We start from the raw sequence: 24,831 nt of genomic DNA on the forward strand, positions 1-24,831 counted from the left end.
GGCCCCCGAACACTGTATGTTAAGACCCTTCAAGCATCATCTCTGGGAGACAATGGCTGGTGTCCCCCGTTTACAGAGGAGGAAAATGAGAGCAGGCAGGCAAGCAGCCGGGCCAGGACTTGAACCCAGGCTTTTCTCCTTCAGGCTCAAAAGCCCAGGCCTTTTCTTCTACGGCCTAGTGACCCCGGGGAGGAACAGAAGAGTGGAATCTGAATGTGCTTCTGGACGGAGCCACAGGCTGGTCACGTTAGCAGGTGCTGTGACCCAGACAGACAGCAGCAGAGAGGAGCACAGTCGGACCCACAGCCGCCCCCGCCCCGGCTGGCCCTCAGCTCCCGCCTACCTGGCTGGCCCGGAGCTCGCTCTCCGTGGCCTGCAGGCTCCTCTCCAAGGCGGCCACCTGGCCCAGGGCGGCCCGGCGCTCCCGCTCGCTGCGGCGCACGCTCTCCTCCTGGCGCACCAGCCGCGCCTGCACCCCGCTCAGCCGTCCGCTCACGCCACGCCGGGCTGTGGCAGCCCAGCCCCGTCAGGCCCGGCCAGGCCTGCCCTCCACCCACCACAGGGCCCTCGAGGGCCTGCCGGTCTGGACACACGGAGTGGGACTGATTAGGGGGGGTCCCCCAGAGGAGACAGGACATGGTGGCCAGGGCAGGGATGCAGGAGCTGTTCAGGCCAATCCCACAGGTCCCGCCACGGCTGCTAAGAGCACAGAGAACAGGACAAGGACCCAGGGGGTGACACTCACCTTCTTCACTGTCGGCCACAGCCTTCTGCAGCTGCCTCACCCGTGACGTCGCATTGTCCCTCTCGGCCTCCATCTCGGCCAGCTGGCGACTCAGGGTGCTCATCTGGGCCTGAAGCTCATCCTGAGGCCCCAGCGTCCGGGGAAAGGGAAGACCTCTGCTCTGACAACCCGCAGCGCCCTGTAGGGCCCTGGGCCACCCGGTTCCCTCTCCAGCCACTCACACCCAGCCTCGCCCACACCCAGCCTCACCCGTTGTCTCTGGGCATCCCGCAGCTCCTGCAGGAATTCCCGGAGGGCCCCTCGCACTGCCTCGGGGTCCAGGTCTGAAGATGCCGGGGAGGTGGCAGGTCCGGGGGATGGTGGCTCAGACCCAGGGCTGCGTTCCAAGGGGCTGGGGCTGCTGAGCCCTTCGCCACTTCCTAGGGAGGAGGTGTGCTTAGGGGTGCAGGAGCCCGGGCCTCTCCTGCCTGGAAGGGGCCTGCAGGCTCCTCGTACACCACCTCACCCACCCTGCCGCACCCAGCAGCTCGCATGAGCTTCCCGCTGCATACTGGGTCCCTCACCCTCTTGCTGAACCCTTCCCAGGCCCCACGGCCCTCAGAATAAAACCCAGCATCCTTGCCATCACACAGAGGCCCTGCTGCTCACCCTAGCACAGCCCTCTCACCTTTACAAGCTGTCCATTCCGCATTACTCTCAGGTCCCCCTTCCAGCAGCAGGGCCTTCATACATGCTGTTCCCTTCTCTCCCCATGGCTTCTCTCTGCCTGGCCCATTCCTTTAGGCCTGCTTCCCAGAGGTGTCCCTGACCCCAGGCTGGGTTGGGGTGAGCTCATTCCCCCTGGCCATGAGGCTCTGAGATCTGCCTCCCTGCCCAGACCAGGAGCACTATGAGGGCTGCACCCCCCAAGGCCCAGTTCAAAGGTGGACACTCCACCCCCTCAACAATACTCCACCCCCTCAATATCACCCCTTCAATGTTTCCTACATGCCAGGTACTGGGCTCTCCTGACATCCTATTCCACCTTCACAACTCTCTGAGAAGGAAGGACCAATGCCCCCCTGCACAGGCTGGACGGACTCAGAGCAGTTAAGGGATTTGTTTGGTCTCAAAGCTGGGACGATCCTGAGCTGAGATTGGGAACCAGGTAGCCCTATTTCCAGGCAGAGAAATGAACTCTGCTTGAAGAGGTGGGAGGGGCAGTGCGCACAGAGACAGGGCGGCACCTGGAGGTCAACATCGGAACTGCAGGGCAGGCGGTCAGCATCCTCCTGCCTGGGCCAACTGACACTCAGGCTACCCCATAGCTCCATCAGCACCCACAGGACCCAGAGCAGGACGTCTACCCACTGTCCCCAAGGGCCCCCACCCCCACAGAGTGAAGCTAGCATCTTAGTGTCACCACGTCCTCACCTCCCACTCCTCCACACTTTGCTCCCCACCCTCCCAACTGCTCTGTCACCTTTGCTGTTCACCGGACAGGGGAACTGCCACTCAGGACCTTCCACTTGTCCTGAGTCTCTTCTCCTACTTATCCTACCTCCAACCTACTCAGTGGGGCTCTCCATCTCCCATAAAACACCCCTACCCCTGCCCTTGCTATATCGTTAAAAAGTTTCTTTATTGCAGGGCACCTGGGTGACTCAATCTATTGAGCGTCCAACTCTTGATTTCAGCTCAGGTCATGATCTTGGGGCCCTGGGATCGAGTCCCGAGTTGCGCTCCACACTCAGTGGGGAATCTGCTTAAAGATTCTCTCCCTCTCCCTGTACATGCTCTAAAACAAAAATAAATCTTTAAACAAATTTGTGATAAAATTTATATAACATACAATATGCCTTCCTAACCATCTTTTTTTAGGTTTTTAATTAACATTCATTAACATTATACTTAATGGGGTCTGTGCATGTGCGTCTTAGGAAATCCTTTCCTGCCCTAAAGTCATGAAGATATTTTCCTATATTGTCTTTTAAAAGCTAGAGTTTTGTCGTTCACATTTAATCTTTAATCTACCTGAAATTGATGTTTACGTAAAATGTGATGTAAGGATCTTTTTCTCCCCCCCCCCCTTATGGATTCTCAATTACCCAAATACTGTTTATTGGAAAGCCGATCACAGATCAAGCTTCCAACACAGATCAGATGTCTTTAGACATGTGGGTCTGGTCCTTGACTACCTGATCAACTGCTGTCTCAGCAGCACAGCGCCTGAAGTACCAAAGCTTTATATTAACTTTTATCTTTGGCAAGGCAAGCCCTGCCCCCACCCATCTAGTTCTTTTTCTTCAAGTGTGTGTTGGCTTTCTTAGCCTTTGTTTTTCCACTGAAGTTATAAAACTGGCTTGTGGAGTTTGACACACACAAAGTTAGGATTTTGATTGGATTAGCCTTGAAACTATAGATGAATTTGGAAGAACTGACAACTTTATAATAGTGGACTTTCTGATACACAAACATAGTATGTTTCTCCTATTTAGGTTTCCTTTAATATCTCTCAATAAAATTTATAGTTGTCTCCATAAAGGTCTTGTACATATTTTATTAGATTATTAGAATTATTTTTTTTCCTTGCATAGTAGAACTTATCTGTAAAGTCATCTAGATCTGGTGTTTTCTTTGGGGAAGAGAACTCTTAGTGCTCGTATACAAGACATTTTATCATTTATGTTGTTGGCAATCTACCAACAAACATTTTCTGCTTCCGCTGATATAATAAAATATAATTTTTGTAGGTTGATCTTGTTTCCAGCAACCTTACTAAAGTTTCTTATTTGAAAAAAAATTTTAAAAATAAAGTTTATTTGTTCTAAAAATTTATTGTAGCTTCTCCTATATTTTCTACATAGAAAAATCATGTGATCTGTAAATAGTGGCAATTTTGTTTCTCCCTTCCTGAACCTTAAGATGTTAATTCTATGTTTCTTACCATAGTGTACTGGCTAGGACCTCTGAGACTTCCAGTACTATATTAAATAGAAGGGTTAAATGTCACATTTGCTATAGGGTTTTGAAGACCTAGTTTATCAGTTAAGGAAAACTTTTTTTAGTTTTCCCAGAGTTTGGATCATAACTGGATGTTGTATTTTATCAAATGCTTTTTCTGCATCTATTTTGATGGCCTTTCTAACCATCTTTAAGTGTATAGTTTAGTGGTATTACTTATATTCACACTATCTGTTTCCAAATCTTTTCGATCACCCCTATTTTGGGTTGAACTATGTCCCCCCAAAACTAACAGGTTGAAGTTCTAACCCCTGGTACCTCAGAATGTGAATTTATCTGGGAGTAGGGTTGTTGCCGATGTAATTAGTTAAGACGAGGTCATAGTGGAGTAGGGTATGCCCCTAATCCAGTATGATTGGTGTCATAATATAAAGGGGAAATTTGGACACACACACAAGAAGGCCATGTGAAGGCTAGAGTTCTGCCACAAGCCTAGGAACTACAAGCCTAGGAATAGATCCTTCCCTAGCGACTTCAGAGGGAGCACGGCCCTGCCAAAAGCTTGATCTCAGACTTCTGGCCTCCAGAACTGTGAGACACAAATTTCTGTTGCTTGGGATGCCTGGGTGGCTGAGTCGTTAAGCATCTGCCGTCAGCTCAGGTCATGATCCCCAGGGTCCTGGGATTGAGGCCAGCATGGGGCTCCCTGCTCAGCAGGAAGCCTGCTTCTCCCTCTCCCACTCCCCCTGCTTGTGTTCCCTCTCTCGCTGTGTCTCTCTCTGTCAAATAAATAAATAAAATCTTTAAAAAAAAAATTTGTTGCTTAAGACCTCAGTTTACAGTACTTTGTTTTGGCAGCCCCAAGCAAACTAACATGTACAACTTCAAACAGAAACTCTGTACCCACTAACAATAACTCCCAATTCTCCCCTCCCCCCAGCCCCCAGGAATCCCTAATCTACTTTGTTTCTATAAAATTTGGCTTTTCTAGGCATTTCATATAAGTTGAATCATACTATATTCATCCTTTTGTGACTGGCTTCTTTCACTTAGCATAATATTGTCAAGACTCATCCATGTTGTAACATGTGTCAGAATATCATTGTCTTTTTTTTTTTGAGAGAGAGAAAGTGAAAGAGTACGAGCTGGGGGGAGTGTGGCAGAGAGAGAGGGGAGAGAGGGACAGAGAGAATCCCAAGCAGACTCTGCTCAGCACGGGGCCTGACGCAGGGCTCGATCTCATGCCCGTGAGATCATGACCTGAGCCAAAGTCAAGAGTCCGACGCTTAACCGACTGAACCACCCAGGCGCCCCAGAATGCCATTGCTTTTTGAAGCTGAATAACGTTCCGTTGTACAGATACACCACATTTTGTTTACCTATTCATCTGTTGACAGAGACACTGCTTGATTCCGCTCTTTGGCTACTGTGAATAATGCTGCTATGGCTGCTGACGTATACCTATCTGTTCCAGGCCCCTTTTTCAGTCCTTTTGGTTATACACCTAGAGGCTGAATTATTGGGGCACATGGTAATTCTAAATTTTCTGAGGAACTGCCAAGTTATCTTCTACAGCAGGGATGCTGTTTTTACATTCTCACTAGCAACATCCCTTGATGCCTTTTTCCTTACCGATCTTCCAGCACTTACTACCACCCAATACATTGTCTATTTCATTTATATACTGCATTTACAGTCTGCAGCTCCCATCCCTAGACTAGAAAGTCCGTAAGAGCAGAAACGCTAGTCAGGTTTGTCTACTGCTCCATCCAATTGTATTCAGCACATAGAAGGTGCTTAAAAAATATTGAATAACTGAATGAATGTGATCCTGGGGCTAAATCCGTAGATTTGAAGAGGCAAGGACTCAGTATCCCCTAGTGAACTGCTCACGGTGCTAGGCCCCAGGAATCAAGATTCTGTCGGGCTGAGACAAGGCGGATGCTCTGGAATGCGCGCTCACACCCCCTGAAGCACGGGGCTGACTTTCCCAGGGTCATCCACAGGGCCTTGGGAGCAAATGGGACTAGAAGGATTTCTGAAGGAGTTGCTGGAAGGGCTCTTAGGCTGGGTGGGTTATCTGTCTGGCTGTGATGTTGAGGGTCACGAGCCTAGTATGGAGGGGCGTCAAGCTAGGGGTGGGAGACTGAGGAGGATGGGGTGCTGATGGGGAGAGGGTAAGCATCAATTCTATTAGATGGAGCCTCAAAGACTTAGAGGAGTCAGGGGCCTTAAGAAGCAGCACCATCACCCCCTTGAAAATGAAGCAACCAAGGGAGCACGGATCAGCGAAAAGGAGGAGCCTCGGCGGGCTCACCAAAGGGAAGGAAAGCGATATGGGGGCGGGATTGAGGCTCGTCGTCAAGGAGAGGTGCGGTCCGGCCAGCAGCGGGCTCTCAGGCGAAGCTGACCTGGATGGGGGCGTGGCCGTGGGCGGGGACTCGGCAAGACACGCCCCACCCCCACCCCCCCTTTCCCGCCGCACTCTGCTCACCTCCGGCTGGCGCGCTCCGGGCGGGGGAGCCGGGCGAGGGCAGCGGGGCCGGGCTTGGGGACCTCCCGAGGCCCAGGCCCCGACGCAGGGCTGAGCGCAGGCCGCCCAGCTGCGCCTCGGCCGCGCGCCGCTGCGCCTCTACGCGGGCCAGCTCGGCCTCCAGGCCTTGCGCCCGGCCCTCGGCCGCGCTCAGCCGCAGCCCCAGGTCCGCGGCCTCGGCCCGCGCCGCCTCCAGCTTCAGCTCCAGGCTGCGGCCGTGGTCCAGCTGCTGCTTCTCGGCGCCGCGCGCCTCCTCCAGGGAGCCCAGCAGGCCTCGCTCGCGGGCCCGGAACTCGCCCTCTTGCTCCTGCAGCTTCCTTTGGGCCCCCTGGAGCTGGGGCAGACGATGCCCGGAGGTGGGGGTCAGCAAGGCCGCCCCCAACCAGGCGCCCCGCCTGGCAGGCCCAACCTGGAGGCCACCCCCCCAAAAGCGGCTTGCACAACACCTGATTTTTAGAGGTCCCCACCCAGGCAGCACGTGCAGGAACATCCCAGGGAGTGTGGGAGTTAACTACTAGAATTTGTTTTTTCTCTTCCTTCTGTGTACGTGCCTTGTAATATACACAGTTTCTTAGGAATAAACTAACAGCCCACATAGATAGGACTTACCAGTGGCAGACACTAAGTACTTTCCAAACATCTCAACCCTCATTACCACTATGAATCATTTCTGTTTTACAAATGAAAAAACTGAGGCACACAACAGTTGCATAACTTAACCAAGGCCACACGGCTACTAAGTTGAGAGCCAGGATTCAAAGACAGGCACACTGACTCCAGAGGATGTTTTTTTAACAATCAGGTTGCACTGCCTCTCAGTGCACATAATTTATCAATAAATCACACAACAGGGCATGTAGTAAATTACTTTCTGATGGAGTGCATGGTCACACACACAGCCCTCTGGTTTAGGGAATAATTCAACCCTCATGGTCATCAGTTTCACTAGAAACCACCATTTACGGAGCACCTGGAAGCCAGGACCTATGCCAGGCCCCCATCCCATGAATGCTCTGAAGCACGGAGAGGTCAAGTGACTTAGTCAAGGTCACACAGTAGATTCGCTACAGTAAAACAGCCAGAAAAGCAGAATGGAAAGAGTGCATGCTTTGGAGTCAGACAGACCTGGGTGGCTGTGTGATCTTGAGTAGATCCCTTGACCTCTCTGGGCCTAAGTATCTGGGTATCTATGTAAAATGGGGCTAAATACACCTACCTCCTGAGGCTGCTGGGAGATTCAAACCCGGTTATGTCTACAGAGCTTCCTCTCACCGCCCCCACCCCTGCTAAATGGTTCTTGCAGTTGTTATTACTATCATACCTGGGGAAGAATCTCAAAGAGTGGGGGAACAGGGACGAGTCCTAGGGAGTCATCTCTCAGAATGACTCTAGCACTGGAGTCCCCACCTACTTCTTGCTGGTGGGAGGAAGCACAGGGCACCCCAACTGTCTCCTAAGACCCTCCCCATCCACACAGCCCGCCCACCCAAGTTACCTCCTGCCGCATGGCCTCCAAGCTGGCCTCGCCCTTCAGCAGCTTCTGTCGGAGGCCCAGGGCCTCCCGCCGGCCCTCCTTTTCCGCCCGCTCGCCCAGTGTCAGGCGGCCCTGAACCTCCACCAGCTCCCGGCCCAGCCTGCCGTTCTCACTGTCCAGCATCTTCATCTGTGAGAGAGAGCGGACACAGGGAGGACCTCGGACCCATTCTCAGCATCCACAGCCCCTTCTAGCCCAAGGTGTTGAGGGCCTTTTCAATTCCGCCCCAATACCTTGCCCAGCCCAGGCCCAGGGGGCACTCAGGACCCACTGCTCTAGGGATACAAACATTGAACACCACCTCAAATCCACTGGGAACCTACCCCAGATAACTTCACTGAGCTCCAGCCACGCCAGGCACCTGGGCACCAAGGATCTCCACTGACTGCCTCATCGTAACCACTCACCGTGGGGAGTGGTGGACCCCCATCAGAAGAGGAACTCTGGAGGGCAGGAAGCACAACTTCCTGGCCAACTTTCTCTCCAGGGATGCCTGACTTTTATGGAGTATTTACCACACATCCACCCCTGTTCTAAGCACTTCAATTGTATGAGCTCATTTCACCTTCGCATAACTCTATACGGGGCAGATGCTAACATTATCCTTATTTAACAGATGAGAAAACTGAAGCTCAGAGAAGAGAAGTGACTTGTCCAAAGTCACACAGCCCACAAGCAGCAGACTGGGAGTCAATCTCAGACAAGCAGAATGCAAAAGTATGTTCTAAGCCCCTATTTCCCCAGAGAACACAGATCATGCCGCAGCACCCAAAGCCCCCAGCAAGAGCCTGGCGCACAAATATGACTTCCTTTCAGGGACTCCCATGCTTTCCCGGAACTTCCACCCAACAGGAAGGGGCCTGAAGGGGCAGAGGGGGGCACTGGCGGGAGATGAAGAGAATCTGGTAGTCAGGCTCTGACAGCCCCGGGTGAGGCAGAGCCAAGGAGCCCAGTGGGGCTGTCATCTAGTTCTGCAAGTCTTCTGGGAAGGCCTGAGCCAAGGATGGCTTTTGTATTTTTAAATTGTTGGAAATGGCCCGTTTTTAAATGGCTGGAAGAAAATCAAAGAACAACAACATTTCCTACACGTGAAAAATGATATAAAACTCGAATTTCAGTGTCCATACACAAAGTCGGAATGGAACACATGCCCACGCACTTCTGTACCGTGGGGCTGCTTTCTCACTCTGTGGTTACGCCAACTGTGTGGACTGCAATGGCAGAATGCCAGAAATATCTACTGTGGGGCTCTGCAAAAAATGTTCACCCGCTCCTGATCCACCTCACTGGGTCTTCTTGTTCAAAGACTCCTCTGAGATTTGGACAAAGCTCCAGACCCTCTCCTGGGAGAAATGTGAGTGACTACGTACACAAATGTACACACACACACCCCCCAACGCACACACACTTTTGCACACAGTTTCAGGGGTTCTTAAGTTGGGAAGCTTTGTTAGAGGTCAAGGCCCTGGTTTTACAGATGCGGGGGCCCAGGCTCCACAAAAGGGGGTGCTCCTGGTCCAGCAGCCAGTGCCCAGGGAGGGTACCTGCCGCCGGAGCTCCTGCAGTTCCCTGCGGGCCTCCAGCCGAGAACGTTCCACCTCCTGCAGCCCAGCCCGCAGCTCCTCGGCCTCCTTGCCCACGGCCACCCGCGCCTCCGCGAGGAGCGCCAATTTCTGCTCCTTGTCCTCATTGGCAAGCTTCAGGCTGAAGTGGGGAGGAGGCAGAGGTCAGAGGCGGCCACAGGTCCCAGGAAGAGTACAGTGTGTGGATCTACACAGAGGCTGTTGCCCTAATCCTTCGAGTGGGTCTGGCCGGCTCGTGGCCTAGAGGTGCCCTGAGTGCTACTTGCCCACGTGGCCCCTACTATGAGCTATGCGGTGAAGGACTCGGGGCTGGTCCCCTCATGTTGCCCCACCTGATCCGTTCACTCTCGGCCTTCTTCACGGCTGCCCGCAGCTCCTCGTTGGACCGCCGCAGGGCCTCGCGCTCCTGGACACCCTCATTCAGGCTGCGCCGAAGCTCGCTGGCCTCCTGGCGCTGGGCCTCATGGCCGTCCTGACCCTCGCGCACCTTGCGCTGAACCTCCAGCAGCTCCCGCCGCAGCCTATCCCGGGCATCCTCCAGCAGGCGCAGCTGCGTCCGAAGCTCTTCTGCCTGGGAGGGTGGCAGGTTGTCATGGGACAGGGTACAGGCCCCACTCCAGCTGGGACTTGGCAGAAACCAGCCCACACCCACGTCCCTGGCCATAGGCACCTGCCCCCTCGCTCTGCAGCAACTCCGACCACACGTATGAGTTCTGATTTGGGGCAAAGCACACTGCAGTTAGTGGTGTCTGGGCCTGAAATAATCACCCACCGGGATCTTTCTATGGAGGGACCCCAAGAGGGCAGGGACCCCACCAGTGCCCTGAGTCCCGCATGTACACCACAAGGCCTCCGTAAATGCTATGGCCTCCCTTCTGCATTGGCTGTTCGTTTGTTCTCACATGCCGGGACAAATCTTACACTCTTCTGTACCCTAGCAGGCCGGGCCCTAGCAGCATTTAGTGGGCCGCCTGGAAAGGGTGCGGGGGACAGCTCACCTCGCGCGCGGAGGATTCCCGTTGCCTGTGCAGGTTTTGGGCCTGTTCTTGCAGCCTCTTGGCCTCCTGGGCGTGGGCAGCAGTAGCCTCCTCAAGCTGGGCCCGTAGGTCCCGCAGCTCGGACGTCAGGGCATTCACGGTGCTCTGGGACAGGCAGGCTCCTCAGACTTGGTGCCACCGCACCCCTCCCCCGGCCGTTCCCAGTGGGGCCAGCTCAGCTGTCCACCTTCAGCTCCAAACGTGGCCCTTCCCTTCCTGCTGCCCAGCCGGGCCCGTCTGCTGGTCCCCTGCTGCCCAGTGAATGCTGTCCCCGTAGCTGCTCTCGCTCTCAGGCTAGGATTCACCGGGCAGAGCTCTGCCACCTCCCTCTGACGGGGGCTCCCCAGGAAGGGCTGAAGCTGCCCCACAGCCCGGAGGCTTCCCCAGGGCAGAGCCATGCCCCCCACCCTTAGACAGGGCTGTGCCTCCCAGCTCAGATGGGGGCCCACCTGCATGGCCTGCCCTACCCGGTCCTGCTCCTGCCGGCTCTGAGCGTCTCTCTTCTGCCGTTCCATCTCTAGGGAGATGGCAGCCAGGCTGTGCTGTGTGCCCATCAACTTCTCTGACAGTGCTGTCTTCTCTGACTCCTTCAGGGACAGGGCCTGGGCAGAGGCAGGGAGAAAAGGGGTGTGGGGGCTTGGTTGGTCATGGGGGCAGGCTCGGGCCTTGCCCACCCCCTGCCCTGGGAAAGGTGCCCACTGGGGGGCTCGGTACCTTGTCTGGGTCACCGCAGATGGACCCGGGGCGGCAGTGCAGACTCCCCCCTTCTATGGCCCCAGAAATGACTCACCCCCTCTGTAGCCCCAGAAAAGGGCACAAGAGCCGTAACAGTAAGTCTGGACATGGACACAACTTAGAAATCTCACTAACTTGGGGCGCCTGGGTGGCTCAACTGTTAAGCGTCTGCCTTCGGTTCAGGTCATGATCCCGGAGTCCTGGGATCGAGCCCGGCATCGGGCTCCCTGCTCAGTGGGAAGCCTGCTTCTTCCTCTCCCACTCCCCCTGCTTGTGTTCCTGCTCTCGCTAACTCTCTCTCTGTCAAATAAATAAATAAAATCTTTAAAAAAAAAAAGAAAAAGAAAAAGAAAAAGAAATCTCACTAACTTGCCACAACAACCCTTGTCCTTCATTACTCCCCTTTTACAGATGAGGAAACGGACTCAAGAGGTGAAGTGAGTTGCTCAGGGGGCCACGGCTAATGAGGAGATGGATGCAGTCCAGCCTGACTCCATGACATTATGGGAAAGTCAGGAGTTAGCTCTCTTAAGGAGAGTCCGCTGATACATGTGGGCATCACGGGGACTGCTAAGAAGGCAGTCCTGGGGGCACCCTGGCCAGCTCGCAGTGGCAGGAGGGATGGCGGACTGTGGGTCCGCTTTCCTGGACCCGATGCTCATGGTGTCATGAATGCGATGCCACTCGGTCAGTTCCCACCACACACCAGGCATGGCTCGCTGAACACGGGTCTCAGCAATGCTTCACACACGCCCCTTGGGCCCCCCTCATCCTGCAGGTGAGGACACTGAGACCCAGAGAGGGACTCCTAGCTGTTGGGTGGCTGAGCAGGGACCAGCCCCAGAACAGGGGCCCCTCAGGCAGCAGCAGAGGCCACACCAGGGCTCACGAACCTGCTGCTTCTCGCTCTCGGCCAGGAGGAGGCCCTCATCCCGCTCCTGCTGCAGCGCAGCGATCTCTTCACTCAGCTCTTCCTTCTCGGCCTCCAGCCGTGCCAGCAGCTCTTCCCGCTCCCGCTGTAGCTGACTCTGCAGCTGGGCCCGCGAGGCCTCCAGCTCCCGCCAGGCTGCCTCCTGCGGGCCAGGCCCGGGCACGAGTGACCCACGAGGTTGGGCCCCGGCGGCCCCTCACCTGCCTCCAGACAGCAAGAGACGCCTGTAGCCCAGACCCCGAGGGGCAGGTCAGCTGACCTGGTAACTACAAGGTGGGGTGAGTGATTGGGGCTGTGACAGGGACACGCCAGGGCTGTGCAAGCCCCAGGGAGTGGCAGCCGCCTGGCCCGGGGGTCAGAGAACATTTCCCGACGGAGAGACAGGCAGCAGTCAGCCAGGTCAAGAGAGAAAAGAAACAGAACCCCAGGCCCAGAGTCCAGCCCCAGAGATGGCCTGGAGGATAGAGAGAACCTGACGCACTGTATTTAAGGGCCCCGGAGCTTCGACTACCAGGGGACACGGTGAGCAAGGGAACCAAAGTCACAGGCAACAGCCAGGCCAGACCAGGCCCTGTGGGCTGTAGGGACGGCTCGGCCGATTCGCAGAACAGTCAGGGCATCAGAGAGCCTCAAGTCAGGGTTACAAGGAGTAAGCCCAATTTGGGACTAAGGAGTTGTTCAAAGCTATGGAAGAGGGATGGGGATAGGGGCTTGGGTAGAGAGGAGCTGGGTGGGCTGCGAGGGATGAAGGGGGCCTGGGGACGGCAAAATAGCTGGACAGAAGAGTACAGATTTGGGGACATGAAGAGCCCAAGTCAGAAGGTGCAGGAGGGGTTAGAGATGTCCGGGAGTTTGGCTCCCTGGGGGCGGGGGTAGGTGGGTAGGTAGAACCCACAGGGAAAGAAAGGCCTCCTCGGGGTCCCAGGCAGGTACCTGGCCCTACACTAGGCCTTAGCAACTTTGTGAAAAGTAGGCACAAGGGCTCCTTCTTCGAAGGCTTTGCTGCCACCTGCTGGAGAAGTGAGATACTATCTACCCAAATCCAAGAAGACTACATGGGGGACGTGGCCCTCCACTGGCCATAAAGGACAGCCTGAACCTCTGTCGGAGGCAGCCCTGCCCAACATGGGTGACTCGGGTGCCCTACCCTGAGGCCTGCTCTGGACTGTATCTTAGTGCCATAATAATAGTGGAGCATTTATGAAGTGCCAGTCATTATGCCAAACCCTTTATACAGATTATCTCACCTCATCCTCACAATACTCTATAGTATCATCGTCCCCATTGTAACAGACGGGGAAATGAAGGCCCTTTAGGTAACCTAACCAGGACGTGGCCAAGATCAGGTCCAAAGCCAGGCACTGAAATTCTAGAACCAGTGTTCTTAGATAGCTCTGTTCTGTCTTCTAGTAACCTGGCTCTATGCCTTTCCAGAGTGGTCTTTCATATGCAGACAGCACTTCTTAGCAAATGAAAATGCTTTCCTACTATACGTTAGGTCAGCATTTCCCAAATGTGGCTGTGGATCCCCTGCATCAGGATCACCAGGGCTGAACCAGATTTGGGGCCTGGGAAACTGCACGTCTGATAAAGCATACCCAGTGGATTCTCTCAGCTGCCCTTAGGGGAACAGAGATGAAGTTCCATTTCACAGATTTGGAGACTGACGCGGAGTGAGAAGGATGAGTGCTCTGAGGTCAAAGAGGAGACACTGGCTCAGAGCCCTGCCTGCCCCAACCAGCTGCCCGAACCTTCTCTCGCTGGAGTTGTTGCAAATCCTCCTCGTGGGCCGCCCGCTGCTCCCGCAGAGAGGCCTGGGCCTCCCGCTCAGCCTGCACCAGCTTCTGGGCCATCAGCTCCTTGTCCAGAGCTGCCTTCTCCTCTGCAGTTGTCATCTGTTGCTGTAGGCCCGCCAGCTCCCCTGCACAGGAGGGACAGGAGGAGGGGACAGGCTTGGGTCAGAACCTCCCCATGGGCCAGCAGACTCAAAGCACATGAGCCATGTGGGCAAAATCCCAGAGGGGAGAGGGCCCACCTGGGACCTAGGCTGAGTTCCCTTGGAGAAGCTTCTTGCCCTCCCTACGCCTTTTTCCCCATCTACCACATGATTCCATTGGCCCTGTCCCCCTCCCTATCTAGCTGGAATGGCATCAAACGAATGCAATAACATGAGGAAGACCCCCTCAATGGGGAGGTTAGCAAAATATAACCACCCCCATTATGGATTGAGTGCTTACGAGGGGTCAGACTCTTGGCTGAGCACATGAGAGATCTGCTCTCACTGGAGCTTCAGGATAACACACAGATAGCTTACCTCGTGCCCAATCTACAAGGAAATGGACGCCCAGAGGAGACAGGTAATTCCCCAAAGCTGCACCGCTTTCCATAAAGCATCTCTTCTACTGACTGATTGCTATAAACATGCTCGGTGGGCCATCGGCACTAATGGATGTCACCATGGGGAAGTTGCACCCCACTGTAGACAATCTAAAAACTATCTCCTGGGTCGGAAGCCCGCCAGAGACTCTTTCAGCATTTCCCTTCCTGGTTCTGTCTGGCTCAGGTAGATGTGGACAGGAAAGTTAATTTTCACGGCCCAAGTAGATGCCTAGTCCACACTTATTGAGCAAGAGGAACCCCTGAGTTCAGACACTGGGCGGGGAACGTGGAGGGCAGCGGGGCTGGGAGTGTGGAGCTGAGAGTCCATGGCTCTGCAGAGAACTCAGACCTCTCTAAGTGCCCTGGTGACAAGAAACAGCCACCGCTGGCCGCCAGGCCCTGTGCCAAGGTCTTCACGTGCTTTTCTCGCCTCATCCTGGCAACAGCCTTGGACAGTGAGCGTTATAACCTCTGTCAGAGGAAGAACTGGTGGTCCAGAGAGGGAAGGGGCTTCCCCGAGAAAGCTCGGAGCTAAGTGGCAGCAGCAGGATCAGAACTCAGGCCAGCCAGACTCCAAAGCCAGTGCTCCCAACTTCCGGAGACCCCAGGACCCGACAGGTTACGTCCTGGGCTAGAGCCTGGCATTCCCCCCCGCCCAGCCCAGGCCCCCCCCCATACCAGTCAGGGCTTCCTTGGCCAGCAGCAGGGCCTGCCCGTCGGCTTCCAGTTGCTCTCGGCGGGCCTCGAGCTGCACCAGCTGCCGCTGCACCTCGAACAGGCTGCTCTCCAGGGCTTCCTTCTCCAGGCTGCAGCACACACGACCCCTGAGGCCTTGGGACTCAGCCTCCCGGGGTCCCAGGAAACTGTGACTCTCAGGGCGCGGCCAGCCGTGGGCCAAGTGCCAGCCTACCTGCTCAGCCAGGCGCACGCTCCCTGGGGAAGCCGGGGCCCCAGCTAGGACATGCTGGCCAGCCTGGCTCCTAAGTAACTGCCCCGTGGACCAATGCCAGGTGTGGCTGGTCACAGTGTGGCCCCGGGCAGACCCCCCAGGGTGGGCTGGGCAGAGCCCAAGGGCCTTACCGTAAGCGAGAGGCCTCCTCCGACAGGGTCCGGCCTTCTCGCTCCGCTGCCGCCAGCTGCACCGTGAGGCCGGCCCGCTCCTTGGCCAGCGCCTCCTTCTCCCGGGCTGCCCGCTCCAGCGCCTCGGCCTGCCGCTGCGTCTCCCTCCGTGCCCGCTCCAGCTCCTGTTCCCTCCCGCTCAGCTGCCGGGACAGCTGGCCCCCGGCCCGGGCACTGTGAGCACCACTCCCCGAATCTCCCAGCTGCTCACCAAGCAGCACCCCAGCCCCGAGCCAGGCCGGCGGGAGACCTGGGGTCAAGCTCAGGTTCTGCCCGGACGTGCTATGCGTGCTTGGGGCAAATCACAGCCTCTCTGGGCCTGCAACGTACACAGGTACAAAAATAGGTATGCGTCCTCACGCAGTCTGCGGAGTAACTTTCTGGAGGAGCTGAATATACAAAACAGACTCGGAGTGGAGACCTGGAGCCCTGCTCCCTGAGCCCCACGGCCCATCCCCTAGAGTCCCTTCCCAGGAGCCTGGGCCCTCCAGCACAGACACTGTATAAAGGTCCCTGGATCCCTAAAGGCCTAAGGTGCCTTCCAGCTATGTTCTAAAAAGGCTAAGATTCCAATTCAAAAATTCTCTATCTGGGATCATATCGTGAATTTTTACTGTGTGGTGAGTCCTCCACCTACCAAGTGCTTACATGGTGTACTCTTCAGAACAATCCTTTGTGATAAGAACTCTTAGCCCTGTGTTACAGAGGGGGCAACTGAGGCATTGGGAGGTTGGGTAGCTTGCCCAAGGCTCCCAGCTAGCAAAGGGAGGGCTGGATTTAAACTCGAAATCAGGCTCCTAGGCTAGGAGTTAGGCCAGGACCGGATGCAGGGGGCTGGGGGCCTGAAAGCCCCTCCCACCTGCTCCCCACCCCCACCCCCGGGCCCAGACACCCACCTGGGTCAGCTGCTCCTGCAGCCGGCAGCGCTCCTGGCGCAGCGTGGGAAGCTGGTGCTCCAGGGCCTCCCGGGCCTGCTCTGCCACCCGCAGGGAGCCCTCCAGGCCCTGCTGCTCCACCTCCTGCTCCAGCCGCAGCTGCTCCAGCCGCTCCTGCTCCTCCCGCGCCAAGGAGGCCTCCTGTTCCACCTGCCGCTGCCGGCCCAGCAGCGCTGCCTTCTCCTCTTCCAGCTGTGGCGGCCAGGTAGAAGCAGAAGGAGCGGGTTGGCCCAGCCCCTCCACCTGCGGAAGGGGGCCCCACCCCTGACCAAGGATGCGCCCCCTCCTCTCCACCCAGCCACCCATCACAGCCAGCCCAGGGGAGGCCCCCTGGGGGTAAGGGTGGTCCCTCGGGCGTGTGGACACTGAGAAGGGGGCGGTAGAGAGGAGGGCCCGTGGAGCTTCTTTCTCTCGGACACAGATGGAGTCAGAACGGAACAACAGAGACAGAAAGAGGGGCAGCGGCCAGGACAGGTGCAGGGCTACAGGGGTACAGGGAGGTAAGCCCTGACGCAAGGGGTGGGGAATAAGGGGGGCGAGGCAGGGGGGCCCGCCGGCACCCGGCATACCTGGGCGACAAGGCGGTTCAGACCTAGCTTGTCCTGCGCTAGGCTCTCGTTGAGGGCACTCAGCTTGGACAAGGAGTCCCGCAGAGAGGCCTCCTCTGCTCTCAGCTTGGTCACCGAGAGCTCAAGCTCCACGCGGCCGGCCTCCGCCTGCGGGGCCAGGGCGGCCAGGTAGGGGCAGAAGGGAGAGACAGAGAAAGAGGGGAGCCGGAGAGAGGCAGGAACAGACGCGCAGAGACACGGAGAAGGTGGAGAGATGGAGGCAGGAGCATGGGGAGAAAGGAGAGGCAGAGAGACGGGCCCCTCCGAGATGGTGGGGTGGGGGGCGAGAGAAGACACAACGTGAGACAGAAAACCAGTGCGGAAGGCCTGCTGCCTTCGAAGCTACTCAAAAGAAGCCGCACACGGCAGAGCTGTGCGGGAGCAGGTGAAGCCCAGCTCGTGCAGGGCAGGGGCAGGGTCAGACGGTCCCGCGGAGTGGGGTCTGGGGAGGGGGGCACTGCTCGGGGCCCAGACTACAGGGGTGGGGCAGGCACCCGTCAAGGATGGTGCCCCCAGCTCTCACAATCCCCAGGACCAGAGAGGGGACAGGATGACCTGAACGACAGCCACTGCCCCAGGAGCATCCGGAAAGCCAAGGACAGGACCTCTAATAGAGGTCAGTTCACTTATGGCTGGGGTCAGAGGTCAGCCTGTGGTCCAGGCAGAAGGGACGGAGGGTCAGAGACCAACCTGACGCAGGGGTCAGTCTGTGGCCAGAGGGAGAAGGCCTAGGGCCTAGGGGAGAGGTAGGTCTGTGGCTGTGCAGCGCCCGGGGTCCCACCTTGGTCAGCGCGTCAGCCACCTCGGCCTTCTCGGCCTGTAGCATGTCCTGCTGCAGCGTGGCACAGCTCAGGGCCTCCCTCACCTCCACCAGCTCCTTCGCCAGCCCTGAGCGCTTCACCTCCAGCCGCTCTAGCTGTCTGTGGCTGCGGGACAGAGGGTGTGGGCCTGGCCTGAGACAGGAGCCCTGGAGGCCAGAGCCTCACTCACAAGAACAGCCAAGCCCTCCGTTTTGGGCTCTGTGACTCTGGGCCTCCGTTTTCACATCTGCAAAATGGGGTAACAGCTGCCTCACGAAGTTGTTATAAGGATACGTGACCTACTGAACATGAAGTGCTTAATACAGTGCCTGACGTACCTCCCCAACAGCTGCAGGAACATGACGACTACTCACTAGCACAGCGTACTAGACGCCACCGTAACTTACGCCTCAGACGAGAAAGTAGTGCAGCGGTTAAGAGATTAACTCTGAAGGCAGAATGCCTGGGTTCAAATCCCGGCTCTTCTAACTAGCTGTGTGACCTTGGTCAAATTACACCACCCTTCTGTGCCTCAGTTTCACCATCCACAAAATGGGGATAGTGACAGTTCCTACATCACAGAGTTACCATGAGGGCTGAACAAGAGAATGTCAGTGCTTAAAATGGCGTTGGCACTTGGTAATATTATCATCAATACTATTACTGTGGCTTTCCATTTAAAAAATAATATGAATATTACTACTGTCATTTTAAGTTTTATCGTTGTCACCACCCACACTCCTACCTCATAGCAGTCCTTGATCCCAGGGGCGTGACTCTACCTCCCTGGTTTCCTGAAATGGGGCTGGTTGGAAGACCCTACCTCAGAGCAGTGCCGTGAAGATTCTTCACGATGGTGGGAGGCGTGGGTCCTCCGTGGCCCCCAGGGCTACCGTCGGGAGCCCCCAGGTCCATTTCAGCGGCCGTGGCAGGGAGACCAGAAGCCACTCACCTGCGCTCCAGTTCCCGGCGAGTCTGCGCACAGTCCTGCACCCTGTCCTCCCGTTCCTCCTCCAGCTGGTCCCTCTGGCGCCTCAGCTCCTCGTGGGCCGCCTGCAGCTTCTCCCGCTCCTGCCGTAGCTCCTCGGCCTGCTGCTGGGCCGCCTGCAGGCTGCAGGCCAGGCCATCCTTCTCCCTGCAGGACGAGAGGAGGGGGCGCTGAAGGGGATGCTGGGGCTGCTCTCCCCAGGGAAGAAGGCCATGCTGCTGTCCTAACCAGAGCCACATCCTCCGACCTCTAAGGCACCTGCCTCCAGGGAGCCTTCCCTGCCTCCTCCCACGGGTGACTCACTTCCTCCACATCTCCCTGGAGCTGACTCTCCCTAGGGGAGGACACCCAGCTTTCCTTCTCCCCCAGCCCACCCGCTCGGAGGCCTAGTGGGATGGACGGAGGCCCTGGCATTATTTCCAACCACCCCACCAGGTCCATGAGGCCAGGCTAAGCTCCTGGGACACGCAGGAGATGCCCCTACAGCATCCCGAGCCCTCAATTCTGGAAGACAGAGCTGGGTGTGCCCAGATGCCACACTTCCTGCTGCACAGGCCAGCAGCACGTGGGAGCCGGCAGGGGAGGGAGGGGGCAGCAACTGGAGATTTTCAGAGTGCTGCCTTCTCCCCCAGTTCCAGCAGTCACAGCAAAGGGGGGAGAGGAGTGTGTCTGTCACCCCTCCTTCCGAGCCAGCTGGGGCTGATCGCTGGCATCGCCTCCACGGCCCCACCTCTTCACTCGAAGTGGCAGCCGAATGTGTACTAGACGCCAAGGCCGGCAGGAAGTGAGAAAAACCATACAACACAACATTAAGTAAAAACAGCACAATGCATCGGGGTGCCTGGGCAGCTCAGTCAGTGAAGCGTCTACCTTCGGCTCAGGTCATGATCTCAGGGTCCTGGGATCAAGCCCCGCATCGGGCTCCTTGCTCAGCAGGAAACCTGCTTCTCCCTCTGCCTCTCCCCCTGCTCGCACTCGCTCTCTCTCTCAAATAGATAAATAAAATCTTTTTTAAAAAATAGCACAATGCAAAATAAGGCGTTCACTGTGTACACAACTACCCTTCTCCCAAGGCATGAGAAGCTCTGGTTTTGCTGTCAGAAGGACCTGAATTCCAATTCCTACCCCCCCGCCACCCTGCTGTGTCAGCTCGGCCAAGTGTCTCAAGCTCAGGCCAGCCCCAGCTCCGAACTGGGTAAGTGTGACGGGCAGACTAATTACGATAATGCCGTGGAGCACCTGGCACTGAGCCTGGCCCGCGGCAGGTGTCCGAGAAGCGTCTTCTGCCTCACTGTCAGCAAGCACGACGGGAGGCAGAACCAGCGAGTTAACAGGGGCTAGGCTATGACAAGGTCCCGCCTTTTTATTTCCCCTTTGTTTTTCGAAGTTTTTATTCTGCGGTTACATTTATGAAGAGAAACAACAAACAACAACAACAACACAACAAAAATAGCCAGGCAGTTAAGAGTAGATAATCTCTTAGCACTGTCAGTAGAACTCTCTGAGACGAGAGAAATGCTCTACAGCTCTTTGTGGCTACCGAGCACTTAAAATGTGGCGAGGACAACTGAAGGACTGAACTTTTACTTTTTAAAATGATTCATTAGGGGCGCCTGGGTGGCTCAGTTGGTTAAGCATCTGCTTTCGGCTCAGGTCATGGTCCCAGGGTCCTGGGATCAAGCCCCGCATCGGGCTCCCTGCTTCTCCCTCTCCCTCTGCCTCCCGGCTTGTGCTCTCCCTCTCTCTCTGTCAAATAAATAAATAAAATCTTTTTTAAAAAACTGATTGATTTAAATATTTTATTTATGTATTTATTAGTGAGCACGAGCAGAGGGAGGGGCAAAGGGAAAAGCAGACTCCCCGTGAAGCAGGGAGCCCCACACGGGGCTTGATCCCAGGACCCCAGGATCATGACCTGAGCAGAAGGCAGATGTTTAACTGACTGAGCCACCCAGGCACCCGGATGATGCTTAATTAATCTAAATTTTAACAGACATACATGGCCAGTGATGACCACATTAGTGCAATCCACATGCCTACAGGCTCGGGCTGGCATTAGATCCAGGCCCCCACCTCTGACCTCTCAGGCACCTGCTCAGAAGGTCGATGGTGCTCCGCAGACGCTGGGCCTCGCGCTGGGCATCCTCATGAGCCTGGGTGGCCCCGCTGGTCTCGTCCCGCAGACGCTGCAGCTGCTCCTCCAGGCTGCGGCGCTCACCCTCGCTGTCACTGAGCTGCTTCCGCAGGGCGCCCAGGAGGTCCTGGCTGGCCTCATAGCGCCCACGCATGTCCTGCGGCATGGGAACCACTGAGTCCAGAGGAGCCCCAGGAAGCTCCCAGAGCGCCCCCTACTCTCTGCTCATTCCAGGGAGGTACACCAGCCTACTCAGCAGCCTAGGCCCGGGGCAGGAGAGGGGGGCTAAGGCCACCAGACTAGGTTTCCACTCCCATTCACTGTGCCCCTACCGCCCTTCTGAGCGCTCTGCCAGGGCTCGGAGCCTCCACGTCCTTGGCCACTCCGACCTAAGCCCCAGATAAACCACCAAGCACACTCTGTCCTCTCGTGGATTCTGACTATCCCAGGGCTCCCAGGCTCCTCCCCTTTGCATCCGGGTTCTGACTCTCCTCCAGACCCCTCGCTGCCCCTAGTTCCCCAGCTTCTCTCATCCTAGATTGATTCTTCCCCCCAGGCCTTTTCCCGGCGGTCCTGGCTCTGTCTGTCCCGCAATCTCCTCACTTTCTGTACCAGGATTTTAGCTCCGCCCCAGGCTCCTCCAGCCCCAGGCTCCGCCGCCAGCTGCCCAAGCACCTCCCACTCTGGGCTCAGATCTGCCTCCTCGCTCTCAGCCACTTCCATGGGTCCTGACTCAGTTGCTCTTTCTCAGGGCTCTGGCCCGCTCCGAAATGGCTCACGCCCGGGCTCCTCCCTCGGAACCCGGGCTCCTCCCCCGGAGCCCGGGCTCCACCCCCACGCCACAGGCCCCGCCCCGAGGGGCCCAAAGCGGCTCGCCGGAACTCTGGCGCCGCCCTGGAGGGCGCTGGGGCCCCTCCTACCTGGACCTGCAGCTGGCGCCTGTGCAGGGCCGAGTGGATCAGGGCGAGCGTGGAGGAGTCGGAGCAGGCGGGGGATGGGCCTCGGCGCGGGGATCGGCCGCGGCCGGGCGAGGAGCGCCGCGGCGGGGAGGGGGTCCGGGGGCCCGAGAGCCCCCGCAGGCTGCCGTCCGATGCGTCCGCCGTGCGCTCGGAGCCGCTTAGCTGGACACCGCTCTCCATGTCCGACAGGACGGCCTGAGGTGGGGTGGGGAGGCCACTGAGGAGGGGGCCGCGGGTCAGCTGGGCCACGAAGCCCAGGCGAGGCAGTGGGGTCGCGGGGGCCACGTGTCCGGCTTCCTCGCCCACTCCGCAGCACATTCTAAGCTCCCTTCCTACAGGTCTTCCCCATGATTCCGCCTCCCCGGGCTCACAGCCCTCAGCACGCCGGCCGGGGAAGTCTCCCATGTATTACCAAGACAGGATCGGGCGGTTTTCACAGATGGGCCCGGAACGGGCAGCCTCCCCTCTCAGACCGGGGCTCCCCTCCGGGCAGAGGTCAGGCTCAGCTAGTAGGGGTGTCCAACAGCAGCAGCCTGGGTCCCCAGGGCCCCCACCCACTTGCAGAGGGGTGGTGCTCCCAGCCTGCCTGGCCCCGCCCTGCGCAGGGCTCCCTCCCACCTCACACCTGTGCCAGGTCCCTCAGGGTCTGCTGCAGCCCCTCTCCGTCCTCTGTCTCCAGGGCCGCCTGCTCCTGGAGCCGCAGGGATTCCTGGAGCGATGTTGGGGAGACAAAGAGACGGTGGTCAGGGTCTCCGCCCCAGCGGGAAACTCCACCTTCACCTCCCTCCCTGGGGGCCCTGCCCATCAGGTGGCCTCTAAAGCCATGCCCAGAGGCCCGCCCCTTGGCAGACCCCATAGCAGCCCCAGTGCCCTCACGGAACAGACCAGGCCCAGAGAAGTGCAGTGTCACTACATAGGTCACCCAGACTATTGGAGGAGAGCCACAGAACCCAGGCCAGGCCCCACACGGAAGGATGACCAACCCCAGCAGCACCCTGAAGGGTGTCCCTCTCAAGGGGCAGGCAGCTGAGCTCCAAGAGAAGGAGCCCTGGGCTAGCAGGGCACAGGCATCTGTCCAAGCCCCGGCTTATTGGCTCTGAGACTCTGGACAAGTATTTCCCCTTGGGCCTCAGCTTCCTCATCTGTGTAATGGGAATCATGCTACAGGGCTGCTGAGAGGAATGAAATAGGATAAAGGAGGTGAACGTACTTACCACTAAGCCTGGCACACACGAGGTGCTCACACTAAGCCTGGCACACACTAGGTGCTTAATGAATGAGGGCTGAAACTGAGTCTACATGGGATGCTAAGGGTGGCCCAAGCAAACACGGCCCTCATCCACGGATCTGCTCTGACTCCCGATCCCGCCCTCCACATCGCAGGGGCAGCTGCATCTCACCAGGGCCTCAAGCTTCTCGGTCAGGGCCTTGTTGACCCGATCCTTCTCCAGATTCTGGTTCTGAAGGCGCTCCACTGTCAGGGCCAGCTCTGTTACTCTGGAGGAAGGGCAGTAACAGAGGTGAAGGGGAGCACCCCCATCTTCTCCTCAAACCCACCAGCTGTGTCCTTCATGCTTTCCCAAGCCTCAGGGAGGGACCCTAGCATCCACGTCCCTGGCTGTGTGACCTTGAGCAAGTCCCTCCTCTCTGGACCTCAGACTGCTCGTCTGTAAAAGGAGAATGAGGTTGCCACTTGCTTTACCTCATGGGAAGGCACTCTGGGACTCATCCAGGTCTTAGGAGCTAAGAGCATAAGCTCTAGCATCAGCGGGTTAAACTGCTCATTAATGTGCCCTGGATAAGAGGCTTCCGAACCTCAGTCTCCCCCCCTCTGTCACACAGGGTGTCGAGGCAGACTGGCTGAGCTCACACAGCAGGGAAGGGCCCATCCCCAGTGAACAGACATTCGTTCCTCCCTGCATCCCCAGATGCGCACTCTACAGGGAAGCCTGCTTCCTGTGCTGCCTACCAGGCACCCACCTGGCACTGAGATTGGCCTTGTCCACGTTGCTCTGCACCTGCAGCTGGGTCAGGTCCTTCTCCTGGAGCACCCTGTCCCGCAGCTCCTCCTCCAGCAGTGCCTGCTTCTCCAGGGCCGCCTCGGCCCGGCTCTCAGCCAGCCGCAGGCCGGTGCTCAGCCCCAGGTCTGCCTCCTGGATGGCTCTTGAGGTCCGGGCCAGCTCCCCTCCCAAGTGCAGCAGGTCCCTGGTGGAGAGAGCACAGGATAGGCATGGGATGGGGGCAGGCTCCCAAGTATAAATTAAAACTATCCCAGGATGCTATAGTGGGATGTCACTATCAGATTGGCAAAAAAAGAGAAAAGTCACATAACACACACTGTAGGTGAGACCATGGGGAAACAGGCCCTCCCCGACACGGGTGGCATGAGGGTAAGTGCGTGTAACCACAAGAGCACAAGCAGGGGGAGGGGCAAAGGGAGAGGGAGACGCAGGCTCCCCACTGAGCAGGAAGCCCAATGCGGGGCTCCATCCCAGGACCCCGGGATCATGACCTGAGCCGAAGGCAGATGCTTAACCAACTGAGCCACCCAGGCGCCCCAAAAGAGGGCTACTATTACATAAATGTGGTATATCCATTGAATGGAATACTCTATAGCCAAGAAAAATGGGGAAGCTGTTCAGAGTTTGATATGGAGCTACCTCCCAGTTCTAACTATTAGGTGAAGACAGCATCTTCAAGAAGAACACAAAGACGAAATTCCACCAAGAGTATGGAGCAAAGGGGGTGGGGGAGGGAGAGAAAGAAAGAGACACAGAGAGAGAGTGTGTGTGTGTGTGTGTGTCATCTGCTGTATTTGCTTGTATAAAATAAGCCTGGAAGGTCATGTAGGAAACTGGTTATACCACT

General features: G+C 57.1%; 1 protein-coding gene across 14 annotated transcripts in view; it reads right to left on the bottom strand.

Annotated features, from left to right (window-relative positions):
• The window catches only part of CROCC (ciliary rootlet coiled-coil, rootletin), a 43,947-nt gene that overhangs the window by 5,587 nt on the left and 13,529 nt on the right, over nt 1-24,831 (bottom strand). For 9 of the 14 annotated variants that reach the window (XR_010411079.1, XR_010411078.1, XM_064589863.1 and 6 more), the window contains 23 exons: nt 23,944-24,168; nt 23,364-23,460; nt 22,589-22,672; nt 21,925-22,158; nt 20,962-21,161; nt 18,835-19,017; nt 18,628-18,687; nt 17,864-18,008; nt 17,044-17,190; nt 16,436-16,666; nt 15,501-15,694; nt 15,099-15,226; nt 13,793-13,962; nt 12,004-12,183; nt 10,825-10,977; nt 10,337-10,480; nt 9,671-9,909; nt 9,300-9,459; nt 7,717-7,884; nt 6,183-6,555; nt 995-1,164; nt 746-866; nt 344-507 (listed from right to left, as the gene is read on the bottom strand). Coding sequence is in view for 11 of the 14 variants with exons in the window: in XM_064589863.1 (XP_064445933.1) it covers nt 344-507; nt 746-866; nt 995-1,164; nt 6,183-6,555; nt 7,717-7,884; nt 9,300-9,459; nt 9,671-9,909; nt 10,337-10,480; nt 10,825-10,977; nt 12,004-12,183; nt 13,793-13,962; nt 15,099-15,226; nt 15,501-15,694; nt 16,436-16,666; nt 17,044-17,190; nt 17,864-18,008; nt 18,628-18,687; nt 18,835-19,017; nt 20,962-21,161; nt 21,925-22,158; nt 22,589-22,672; nt 23,364-23,460; nt 23,944-24,168 (3,970 nt within the window). In the remaining 3 variants the exon portion in view is untranslated. Of the gene's footprint in view, nt 1-343; nt 584-745; nt 867-994; nt 1,165-6,182; nt 6,556-7,716; nt 7,885-9,299; nt 9,460-9,670; nt 9,910-10,336; nt 10,481-10,824; nt 10,978-12,003; nt 12,184-13,792; nt 13,963-15,098; nt 15,227-15,500; nt 15,695-16,435; nt 16,667-17,043; nt 17,191-17,863; nt 18,009-18,627; nt 18,688-18,834; nt 19,018-20,961; nt 21,162-21,924; nt 22,159-22,588; nt 22,673-23,363; nt 23,461-23,943; nt 24,169-24,831 lie in introns of all 14 variants that reach the window. The other 5 variants (XM_045898603.3, XM_054513118.2, XR_010411080.1 and 2 more) reach the window with 4 other exon arrangements.

The sequence above is a fragment of the Mirounga angustirostris genome, unplaced genomic scaffold, assembly GCF_029215605.1.
Source record: "Mirounga angustirostris isolate CCGP_5_RB_7025 unplaced genomic scaffold, mMirAng1.0.hap1 SCAF_4, whole genome shotgun sequence".
In the NCBI taxonomy this organism is placed as follows: domain Eukaryota; kingdom Metazoa; phylum Chordata; class Mammalia; order Carnivora; family Phocidae; genus Mirounga; species Mirounga angustirostris.